Here is a 12,427-nt window from a genome sequence, read left to right on the forward strand (position 1 = left end):
TTAACGGTTCGAAGGGACCTCTGTGGGTCATCTAGTCCGACCCCCCTGCCGAAGCAGGGTCACCTACAGAAGGCTGCACAGGACCTTGTCCAGGCGGGTCTTGAATATCTCCGGAGAAGGAGACTCCACAACCTCCCTGGGCAGCCTGTTCCAGGGCTCCGTCACCCTCAGAGGGAAGAAGTTCTTCCTCATGTTCAGACGGAACTTCCTATGCTTCAGTTTGTGCCCATTGCCCCTTGTCCTGTCGCTGGGCACCACTGAAAAGAGTTTGGCCCTATCCTCCTGACACCCACCCTTCAGATATTTATCAGCATTTATAAGGTCCCCTCTCAGCCTTCTCTTCTTCAGGCTGAACAAGCCCAGCTCCCTCAGCCTTTCCTCGTAGGAGAGATGCTCCAGTCCCCTCATCATCCTCGTAGCCCTCCGCTGGACAACGGAGGACAGATTATCAAGGAGACAGATGATCCCCCATCAGCTAGCACTTGGTAGACCACATCTAGGAGGTAGTGCCTAGTCTTCCCCCGTGCTCCTTGCAGGGGAGGCATCTGTGAACAGCACCAAACTTGACGGAGGCCAGCAGGACGGCTGGGGCTGGAGCACTGTGAGGTGAGACGGTCTCAAAGGAGGGGACCCAACCACAGCCCCCCGTGCCGGAGAGGACGGACCCGGGCTCCTCACAGCGGCGCCTGGCAGCAGGCGACAGGCAGAACCCCGCGAGGCCAGCCGAGCCCTGCAGCGCCTGCCCGGGCAGGCTGCGCAGCCCGCGACCTCAGGGCTTCAGGAACCGACGGGACCCAGCCCCGACCCCCGGGCGGCGGCCACACCGCAGCACCCTCCCCGCCGCCGCCGCCGGCCGCGCTGCCGGGCTGGGGGCGGTGCTGCGGCGGGCGGACCCCGCCTGCCCCGGCCGGAAGAGCGGTCTCTTCCCGCGCGGGCCGCGGAGCCGTGCCGCTCCCGCCATGGCGGGCGGGTTCCTGCTGGAGATCAGGCGGGGGACGCAGAGCGCGTCGCTGGTTATCCGGTAGTGCGGGAGCGCTCGGGCCGCGCCGGCGGGATAGGCGCAGGGCGCGGCGGGCCTGGCCTTCAGCGTCCTTAGCCTTAAGCGGGGCGGGGGGGGGGGGGGGGAGTTGGGCAACGACCGGGTTATCTACCTGCACCTCCCCTCCCCTTCCCGTGCGGCTCGGAGGCACCGTGCCAATAAATGCTTCCTGAAAACGGTGGTTTATTTCTCTCCGCGTCCCGCACTACCCCCTCACGCCGCCTCCCCGCCTGAGGCGGCGCGTTCGCTGCGTTGCGGGAGCCGCCGGAGCGCTAAGGTTCCCCCCTCGCCCGTTTCGGCTCTCCCTGGCGCCTCCGTTCTGAGGTAACCCCGTTGCTTCTCGTCCCCAGCCAGGCGGACCGCCCGAGCTCGCCGGTGGACGTTTCGGTGGCGGCGGACTCCCTGGAAGCGAGGAGCGGCGGGAGCCGCGAGGCGGCGGCGCTGCCGGCAGGGGTCAGGCTGGAGCCGTCCTCCTGCCGCGGCCTGCGCCGCCTCCCCGGCGACGGCCTGCACCTACGCGTGCGCCTGCGCCGCCCGCCGCCGCCCGCCGGTGAGGCCCGGGGGGGGGGAGCGGGATGAAGGCTGGGCCCGCGGGGCGTTAGCTCAGACCGCGCTGGTGAAAGCGACGTGCGAACGGAGGCTTTAAAGTGTGGATTCCGGAGCACAAAACAAACCCAAACCAGCCTCAGTTCGTGGTTTGCATTGTGCGCATGGTGGTGCTTTTTCTAAAGGGGCCTCCTTAGCTCTGAGTGGAAGATCTAAACACGAACTGATACAATTTAATAAACTTGTCATTTTTAAAAACCAAAAGTGCAGAGTAGCGGAAGGGAAGCGCGGTTGTTGAGTGTTTTGTGTGGGAGTCTGAGCCCTGCTGTCGGTTCTTCCCCCGTGCTTTCCCATGTCCCTTTGGAATTATTTCCCTTCCCTCCTGTTTTGTGTTCGGTTGCTGGAAGTGCAGCGCTACGGTTCCACCCAGGCTGTCGCGCTAAGGCCGTCACCGGCCGCTTAATCATAAAGGATGGTGGTTTTGTGGTTTTCTTCTCACAGCCCCGGTTTGCAGAAGGTGAACGTTGCAGGTAACAGCTGCAAAGTTTCCTTCTTTACACCTGTGATGCTAACTCAGGCCTGGGATGTGATTGCACAAATAGGAAGCGTGGTAGGCTAGCTGGTGCTTTCGTTCTAGCATCCGCGCTTCATATGTCTAGATTCATTCAACAGGATGCGGAACAGGTAGATTGAATAACACAAAATTGTCATTCTGTGGTTTTAAAGTAGAAATGATCAACAGAGTATGTGATGGACAATAGTGGTTTCAGCTCCAGAAACACACTGGAATACTGTGTTGATTTTATGGTATGCTGAGGTTGCTTCTGTGCATATTCAATTATACAAAACCGCTGTAGTGTGTCTTATTAGTGAGGCATGCTTCAAAAGATCAGAGATGAAGTTTTAGAAAGTTACCTTTGAAAGTTGTACCAGTGAAAAACACGTATGTAAATCAGATGGTAATCAACATGTGTATTGGATAACCTTAGTTAGCCTTTAATGTTTTATATTAGTATGAAAAACAAGATGTCTCTTATATGAAATTCTGGAACCTTTTAAAGTACTTTTCATTTGTGTTTGCAACGTAAATCTTAAATACTGAATGTCAGTGCTGAGAATAAACTTTGATTCTTAAGTTTGAGAAAACAGGCAATGCAAAACATACTCATACACAGAGCTAGGCTTACAGTTTTACTTTTTTTCACCTAATGTTTGATAATTTTTGGAGGCTTTTATAGCTCCTTTTTTAATTTGGAAAAGTTGTCCAAGTTGCCTTTTGTGAGACCATTTTTGCTTTGCTGGCCTGCAGAGGGTGTTGCTCACTATCTGTTCCGTGCGTGGTACCACAGAGGCTGGTATCTTACCTGCCTGAAAATTTGAAACAGGTGCTCCCCCACTTCCCCCCCCCCCCCCCCCGACTATTTTGTGTTGCATATTGCGATGTACCCTCGTATTGCAGAGATACTGATTAGCAGAAATGTCATTACAAAAGAGTGGCAATGGATTTTAATTTATATAGTCCCTGTAATGATATCAATATCTCAGCTCTCCTTGTGGAGAGGATTTGCACCTTTAAAATAATTATTCATATATACAATTCCTACAGAGCAATACAGGGCATGAGGTGGAGATGGCAAGTTTTTCCTAAATCTAAGTACTTGCTTCTACAGGTAAATAAATTGATGTTGTGTTAAAAATGTCAGCATTTTGCTTTGTTTGTTAGATTCTTATCTTTTTTGGTTTGAGGTATATGGCAGGATTTTTCTGTACAAGTGACTGAAAATTGTACGCAATTTTGAAGATTAATGTGTCTTCTTCTGTCTATAGATTTGGGTTTTACTTTGAGGGAAAGCCTGAAACCCCAGAAGAATTATGTCTTTTACTGTCAATCCTGTGGTGACATCATAGCAAAAGATCGGTGAGTACTGCGGTGTCTTGTATGGATAGCAATAAATGCCGTAGTGCTTGGTATTCATGTTATTTTGTGTACTTAGAGAGACAGCTTAAAGTTATTTATTTTGAAATTGATAGATGAGAACGCTTTGGAAGCACTATGGGTGACTAGAAGCAAAATTACCTGAAACAGTTTTTCACCGTTGATTCATTTACTGCTTGGTTTCATTCTGGCTGGAACGTAGAAGAGTACCTTAAGAAGTGAGTTTGGTGCATTGCCGTGGAAGCTGGGAGATATGGATTCTTTTCCTGCTTGTCTGCTGCTGTTCTTTGAGCAAGACATTTCCTTTTGTAGCTGGACTTCCCCACGTGTAAAATTTCTGCTTTGAGATCTGTGCTTTTTGTTCATACAGAATCTCTTTGCACTCATCATAATAGCTTCTGGTTTTGCTGTACAAACAAAAAGCTGTAACAACTTGGCCTGGAAATACTGCAAATGTTCATAGTTTTCATTGGTTTAAAAAATAGTGTATTAGTAGCTGGCGTCTTTGCTATGCTGAAGGAAGTAAAGCTAAAAATTTGAGCCTAGACTTCTTTCTTCCTCTGAACTTCAGGGATCCTTGTCAGTTCTGCTCAGTCTCTTATAAATTCCCTTCAGTCACCGTGCTGTAGTTACAGGGTGAATGCTCAGAATGGGGATGTTGACCACAGCTCCCTTCTATCTGTTAAGCAAAGCCAAGCTCCACATAGTTCAGGGATGCTGAATTTGGGAAACACAGGAGCTGTTTCTCAGCTGTGTGACTTGGCCTCATCTCTGTGCCTCTGTGCTCTGTCTGCAGAGTGAATGAGAATTTTAATAAAAAGCTGCTGCATTTTCTGTCGCTTCTGATGAACAGTTTTGACAGCTTCAGCTGGATATGTAAGAATGGTTAGAGATGCACTTGCAGCCTTTTATGATCTGTGTCACTCCTAATACTCAAAATGGTGATACAAATATGGTATAATCTGTAAACTCCTGTTACTTTCTTTTCATACCTACGGATTTATGGCTGGCTTGAATGTAACTGAGTGAGAATTTCCTGGCTTTCTCTTCTGAAATGTCTCATCTGAAAGTGTAGCAATAACTCTTACTTTGATACATTTGTAGAGTAATGTAATTTCTAATTTCTAGTCAGTAACATTTGCTTTCAAAAGGTATTGCACTTTTATATTTTGGTCTCTGAGTGGGAGTTTTCCTGAATTTTAGCGCATCAATTTCATGTGCATGGAGTTTACATCCTTTGGTTCTGCATCCTATAACATGATGCAGTCAGAATTTTTAAGAAAGGAAAAAGAAGGCGTGTTCATGGCTCTTTGCTTTGCATTCCTCCTTGCAGGGAACCTCTGAGCCCCTTGAATGTTATCACTAAAAAAATATTAAGACAAGAGTAGAAGAGTGGAGCTGCCAGGTTATCCAACACCTTCTGTTCCAGCACTTCCAAAAGGAAGAGAGTAGCGTAGTCAGTACTTTTAGCTACAGAATTCATGTGTTGGTCTCTCCAGGGAGAGCGAGTATGACAAGGGCAGCAGAAGTGGTGGGATCGAAGGGAAGTTACACAACTGTGTGAGAGGGAACTTATTAAAGCGTGAATTACTAGGAAAGGGTCTGTAAAAAGAAAATCCTGAGATGTAGAAAATGATACCGTTGAGAAGAAATTGAAATAAATGGGATTTAGTTTAGATAAGGCTGTGGAGAAGATGTTGTACGCTTCCAATATATAAGAAGTTGTTGCAAAGAAGGCGGCAGTAGTCTGCAACTGAAGCAAGAGGAATTTGGGTTAAAATAAAAAAAACTCACAACCTGCCAAATCTGTTCTAAAGCTTAATTTTTGCTATTTGAGACTGCATAGGAAGCCATAAATTTAAAGACTAGATTAGAGAAATATGCTAGGAGTGGTTTAAATGTAAGTGATCCTTCCGTGATGCAAGCAAATAGACTCTATACATTTTCTGAAATCCCCTAGCTCAGACTGTTTCCTTCCATCAATCTGATAGCTGTTCAGAGCTTAGGGTTATGCTCTCTGATTCTTCTCCGTTACCCTCACATTACCCACATTAGAGGAAGTGATTATATGTATTTTTTCTTCCATGATATATGAGGTGCAAAGAATTTGGGATGCTTTTAATTTCTCTCCTTCCAGTTAGGCTAAGTGTAGCTTATATATAAAATAATTCTAAGACTTTATTTCTGTCATTAAGAAATCCTTAAAGGCTGAATGTTGTGAAAAAGAAGTTTCATAAGTTCATTATTAAGCAATAAACCTTTTCCTTAGTCTAAATGTTAAGAATTTGTACTACATAAGTATTTTCTTGAAAAATTGATGGCAGAGGGAATCTTCTATTACACTTTTCCTGCTTAAATAACTTTAAGCATGACAGTCAACTGGCAAGCTGGGCTTTCCAAGATTTTTTTAGTAAGTATATAAGGAATACTGCTGTTAAAGATATTCGTTTTGATCTTTTTTCTTTCTCTTTTTTTCTCTGATGGAACAGAAGGATTATATGTTTAAAAGTCTAAAGTCCATTTTACTTCCATTTTTTGGAATTTTCAATATATCAGAAGATATTACTGGGATCTTGGATATTAGTTAATAATGAGGTTAGAGATTATTTTTCTTAGTCCAATCTTACAAGGATCTCTATGTTCTATTACCTTAGCATGGAAGCTCACCTAAGAATTACATCCTTATGGCAGGTCTCTTTTAGACTAGTGCCTAACTTCTAGCTTTTTAAGATGAAGTTAATTACCTAGGTTTCTGTTTGGAGACAGAGAACTATCTTCAGAAGGAGATTCAGCCTGACTATATTAGACACTTCCAGAAGGACAAAGTATCTCTTAAACGTCCCAACATAAGAATTGTTTGTCGCTCTCTGACTGAAGGCAGCCTAGGTGAGTCGCTCAAAGTAGAAACTCAGTTGTTATTAGGAGCAAGTTTGGGGAGATAAAGTCCCCCTGTTAGCTAAGTTTTATTACTATATTTATATTACTATATTAGCCTCAAGTTAGTTAGCACCCAGTAAACTTCAGGCTTCTTTTTTTTATTGTTGTTTTTCTGGAAAGCTAAATTTTTATTAGTGTTACCTTTTTCCAGTCCTAGTGATCCAGAATATGGCGTCCCACCTATGAATGGCAAAAGCCTAAAATATAGTGGAAATGCTGTATTTTCTGTGTAGCTCAAAGTTAGGAGGAGTCTGTTTAGAAAGTTCCTACTGGTTGAAGCAACTGCTTTTGTTGGGCAAGAATTCAAGATCTTGATACTCTACAAATACAGGTAAAGAAAGGGGAATGTAACAAAACTGGACAGTATTAGTCTGCAGCTTAAGATAATCTCTGTCTTTTTTTCCTCCTGTATGTAGCACTTGAAAAAACATTACTGAGTGTGGTGATTTAGCCTGTCTGGATGCCGTGTGCCCACCAAAACTGCTCTGTCACTCCCCTTCCTAAGCTGGACGAGGGAGAGAACATATAATGAAAGGCTTGTGGGTTGAGATGAGGACGGGGAGAGATCACTTACCAATTACTGTCACAGGCAAAATAGGCTCAACTTGGGGAAATTAGCTTAATTTATTGCCAATCAATTCAGAGTAGGATAATGAGAAAATAAAACCAAATCTCAAAACACCTTCCCCCCACCCCTCCCTTCTTCCTGGGCTTAACTTCACTCCAGATTTTCTCTACCTCCTCCCCTTGAGCAATGGAGGGGGATGGAGATGGGGGTTGCGGTCAGTTCATCACACGTTGTCTCTGCCGCTCCTTCCTCAGGGGAGGACTCCTCACGCTCTACCCCTGTTCCAGCATGGGGTCCCACCCATGGGAGACAGTCCTCCACGAGGTGCTCCAACGTGGGTCCTTCCCACAGGTTGCAGTTCTTCACAAACTGCCCCAGCGTGGGTCCATTCCCACGGGGTGCAGTCCCTCAGGAACAGGCTGCTCCAGCTTGGGTCCTCCATGGGGTCACAAGTTCTGCCAGCAAACCTGCTCCAGCATGGGCTCCTCTGTCCACGGGGCCACAGATCCTGCCAGAAGCTTGCTCCAGCACGGGGCTCCCCACGGGTTACAGCCTCCTTCTGGCATCCACCTGCTCTGGTGTGGGGTCCTGCATGGGCCGCAGGTGGAGATCTGCTCCACTGTGGACCTCCATGGGCTGCAGGGGCAGAGCCTGCCTCACCATGGTCTTCTCCATGGGCTGCAGGGGAACCTCTGCTCCAGTGCGTGGAGCACCTCCTCCCCCCTTCTTCTTCACTGACCTTGCTGTCTGCAGAGTCATTTCTCTCACATATTCTCACTCCTCAGCTGCATTTTTCTTCCCCCTTCTTAAATATCTTATCACAGAGGTGTAACCACCGTCACTGATGGGCTCAGCCTTGGCCAGCGGCAGGTCCATCTTGGAGCCAGCTGGCATTGGTTGTATTGGACACGGGGGAAGCTTTTGGCAGCTTCTCACAGAACCCACGCCTGTAGCCCCAATGCTACCAAAACCTTGCCACGCAAACCCAATGCACGCTGAGCAATACCAGCTTTTTGTTGCTGCAGTGTGAAGAGCAATACATAGGAATGAACACTTCTGTTTTTCGGTGTGAGTCTGGGCACTGGAACTAGTAGTACAAGGCTGACGAGTAATCAGTTATTAGGCCAACACCAGAATTAAGGTCCCACCATGGCAGAATTGTGGTTGTATCTCTGGCAATGCAAGACCACAGAGCAAAGACAGTGATGGGTAGCACAGAGAGGTGATCTTATTTAGTTATGATAAGTAAAGCTGGGTCAGAGAACGAGTTATTCCAACTTTCATCTGCAGGTGGGGCAAGCACAGTTTAAAATGTATTGTCGATCTAGAAAGAAGTAAGTTTTTATAAAAAATTTTACTTGTACTCACCGAACAATACAAAAGGGACAAAAAACTGCAATGGGAAGAACTGGCATCTTCAGAAAAGAACAGACCGAACTGCAAGAAAGGGAGGGTGTCTGACTGTTGGCTTGGTAGCTGTGTGTTTATTTGCAAAGTAGCACCATAAATAAAGTTGTATTTGCAAGTTTTGAGTAAGGAGTACAATCACAAAACTGTGTGAAGGTTTCAGGCAATAGCAGAAGTAAGGGAATAAAAGGAAAGCCTTCAAGGAATCTAGGCAGAGAGCAGAAAGCGCCACTCTGCAGCAGACAGTGCATCTAGAAAACTGTTGGAGGGGTACACACTGTTAAAGCCATGACACTTTTTTTTTTTTGGTAAAGGGGCTGCATTTCTTCCCAGTGCGACAGTTTTCCAGAAAACACAGATTAAAGAAAGTGTAAATATATGGACAGTATCCATCAATACTTCTACATTTTTAATAAAAACGTGTGACGGGACCACAGAATGGCTCTAGGAACTCTAGGCAGGAAAGGATTGAACACTCACTCATAATGACCAAGCTAGTATTTATATAGCCACATGTATATATTCTAGCTTTAAGAGTATATTTTAAAACTTAAAGCAGTGATTCCAAACCTTGGCTTATAAAATCCTCTGGCACTGTGTGTATCCAAACAAAGTAAGTTAAAAAACAACACTGATAACAAAAGCAAAGTCTGGTACTGCCTGGAGCAGCCTCCTTGGTCCATACAGCTGCCCAGGAGGAAGGGATTTGGGTTTTTTTGTACATGAGTTCTAAAAGCTGAATCTGAATCTAAATTAAGATTGCATTATCCCTTTTTTATTTTTAATCAAGACATTGTGTAGTATTTTTGTTGTGATTTAGCTTTTTCAAAGTCTGGTATCTGACTCTGGGGGGCTTCAAAGGACATACTCTCCCTTACTGTGACAGAGGTCTGCTTCTGTTGTGTTTATGTCAACATTTGGTGCAAGGGAACTTTACAAGAAGTAACAATAAATATAATTGCAAAACATCAATTGTTATGTTTTTATGACTGGATAGAACTGTTTTATTTTTGCCATGTATTTCATTTCAAGAGAGGATTATGCCAAGTTCTGCCTCGCGTTCATTGGAAATTCACCCTTGGGAAATGCTTCATTACAAACTTGGCAGGAAACATTCAGCCATTGCTTTCTCAGAATTCATACAAAGAAAGTGCCTTTGACTGAGAGTCAAGCACTTCCTTTCTAGAAAATGCCATACTTTCTCTCCTTTTTATAAGGAGTCTAAGCTCTCTTTAAGTGTCTCAGAAAAGAATGTAATATATTGTAATTTTTTTTTTAATTTCTTCCCTCTTAGGAAATTTCTCAGAGTTCTTCCTCTACCAAGTGAAAACTGGAGTGCTTTAGTTGAAGAGTGGTGTTGTCACCCTAACCCCTTTGCCAGAAGCAATTTGCATCCTCAGCATGATGACTGTTTTCTTGGAGACACTTTTTTTCTGTTGAATTCAGGAAATGAATCACATGTGCCCGAACCTCCCATGTGCTGCTCCGAGACTGGACACCATGCTTCTCAGAGTGGCTCCAACTTGGTAAAGTATTTTGTTTGAAGAATTCTTAAGTGATTGTATGTGGACTTTTTTCATTGTATAACACTTTTTTGTCACTGGTTTATTTAACTTGTATGCATTACAGAGCTATTTTGAAGGTCATAGGGAGTTGTTGACATTCAGTTGTACAGAAACCAGAAAATATTCTAAGCTATGATTTATATTTTCTGAAGCATACACCATGGTCTTGATATTGACATAGAAAAACTTCTTCCTATAAACTGAATTGGAAACTACTTAATTATGTAGTTGTAAACCAAAATATTTCCCCAAAAAGTACCCTGATTGAAGGACATCAGCGTTTAGTAAGATAGTAACTGTTGTGGGTTAGTTGTTTGTCAAAGGGTAGTGGAGCGAAGAATGAGGAAGAAACTGGGGTAGCAATGCTTTTTGTTCTCAAACTGTGACTGGATGCCTAACCATAAATATGATCAAAGGAAGGTTTGGTTTCTTTTTTTTCTTTCTTTTTTTTAGCTTTAGAAAAACTTGGAAAAATCAGAATGTGTTTTGGATTCAGATGTGACCGTCTTACACCCTTAGAACATAGTAAGGAAACTGAGTTTGTTTTACTGCTTTGTTTAGTGAAAGGGACCTACCACCCCAGGTTATAACTCTTCATGTTGATGTTTCTGAGGTGTTCTGGGAAGGGCGTATGTCCATCAGCTGAGTCTCTAGGAAGAAGGCTATCATTTGGCTTATAAATGTCAAAATTTGTTGTTGCCCAGGAAAAAAACATTTGTAGGGATACTGATATTTCAATGGTGGGATAAAACCCATGAAGAAAGAAAATTCAGTGCGTTACTGATCTTGGAGATCTACCACTTGTATAAAAATTCAAGAAATAATCTTTTCTTCTACCAGAAAAACATCTAGGAACTTGGTTCACCAGAGCCTACATTTCCATAAAGCCATTTCTGTTAATCTACCGTTTGTCTGCATTTGTGCTGACAAAGGTTGGGCCTGAAGATACCATCTTTTCTTTCAATACTATGTATTTAACCAAATTACTGAATTCCTGCTACAATTATGGGAACCGTTGCTGCCTTGGCAACGTTCTCTAACAGCTGATGACTTGCTATGTACAGATTTCCAACATGAAACTTTTAATCTGTTGAGAAGTAACAACAGAGACCCTGACTTCTGTCTGCTGCTGCTGCTTATCATCATTAGGGATTTGTATTATCCCCAGTTAAATCACCGGGATTCTCGCAGCTCAGTGGTTGCTGGGGCAGTGCATCCAAGTGAGCCATCTGCTTGGGGAACAGTTCTGTCCTGTGGTCGGTATCTGCAAGTCTTGCAGCTGTGGTCCCTTTGGTTTCTTATTCCATTGTTCTTTGAAAAGCAGAATATGACGAGGGGAAAATAGGAACTGATACCCTGAAAGGATATCAGCATGGGAGAAGCAGATTATTTTGGATTAACTCTGTGGCAATTGCAGTTATTTCTTCTAAGTATCTGTAAGAAGGATGCTGAGCAGAAGATTCCAAATTTCCAAGAGGACAATGCTTCCTGCCAGAGGTCCCCAAAATTAATTATCTCACATTTCAGTGGTCTCCAAAGAGATCCTAGAACAATGGAAACAAAGACGGAAAGAGGCAGGGTGCACGGGGTTCATATTACAGCCCAAAGACAGGGGAGCAGTCTGCCTGACACACTTCTTCAAGCAGTCAAAGAGAATGTTTGCCAGAAAAGGGTTGTTTCTGAGGCAGAAATATGATAAAAGGATGTGAGACAAAGATATTGCTGAGCTGTGGGTCAAAGCAGGGTAAGAGCAGAACTTTTGAATGAAGGAGGAGGCTGTTTTCTGTCAGAGGCATACAATAGTAGTTTAATGTGATGAATTTTCATGTTTGCTTCCTTAAACTTGCATTGAAGTAGAGAATTCTTTCCTTGTTTGTCTCAGCTCCAGCTTTCTACATCTTTCACACTTGCAATGAATTCTCATTTCTGTGTTTCCTTATTTCCAGCATCACTCAGTTGCCAAGCAAATGAGCAAAACCGCAAGATCCAGTAGAAACTGGACTAATAAGGAGAAAAACTTTCATACTGAAACAGAAAATTCTTCCATAATATGAGTAATAGAAAGTTACAAGAAAGATAGATTGCTACTGGCATAAATGTTCTCATTTCAGTGAATGTTGTTGCAGTCTGCCCCAGTATGAAGGTTCTTTTTTAATTGCATTGCAGTTCTTTGGAAAGTGTTTGTCTATGACCAAAATAGAAGCAGGAATGTACCAGAGATGCTTAAACAATCTTTTCCAGCCTCCAGTGGGACCAAGACAGCGTCCGTCCATTGCAAACATATTTCTTACATCTATTAGTCTTCCAGTGTAACATAGTTTTTAAATGTCACATGATCTTGCAGCATCCTAATAGTATCTCTTGGGGAAAATATTTTCCCTGACACCATATCAGGGATTCTTAGGAATAGAAACAGAAAATATTAGGCT

The 12,427-nt window shown here is 44.0% G+C and overlaps 1 protein-coding gene across 4 annotated transcripts in view; it reads left to right on the forward strand.

The window, feature by feature from the left end:
- The first annotated feature begins 913 nt into the window (after positions 1 to 913).
- Positions 914 to 12,427, forward strand: part of UBE3D (ubiquitin protein ligase E3D) — a 93,698-nt gene continuing 82,184 nt past the window's right edge. For all 4 annotated transcript variants that reach the window (XM_075414451.1, XM_075414453.1, XM_075414452.1 and 1 more), the window contains exons 1-4: positions 914 to 1,021; positions 1,390 to 1,589; positions 3,413 to 3,503; positions 9,728 to 9,959. In XM_075414451.1, the coding sequence (XP_075270566.1) occupies positions 960 to 1,021; positions 1,390 to 1,589; positions 3,413 to 3,503; positions 9,728 to 9,959 (585 nt within the window). In that variant the 5' untranslated portion in view covers positions 914 to 959. The remainder of the gene's footprint in view (positions 1,022 to 1,389; positions 1,590 to 3,412; positions 3,504 to 9,727; positions 9,960 to 12,427) is intronic.

Source organism: Opisthocomus hoazin, chromosome 2 (genome assembly GCF_030867145.1).
Source record: "Opisthocomus hoazin isolate bOpiHoa1 chromosome 2, bOpiHoa1.hap1, whole genome shotgun sequence".
In the NCBI taxonomy this organism is placed as follows: domain Eukaryota; kingdom Metazoa; phylum Chordata; class Aves; order Opisthocomiformes; family Opisthocomidae; genus Opisthocomus; species Opisthocomus hoazin.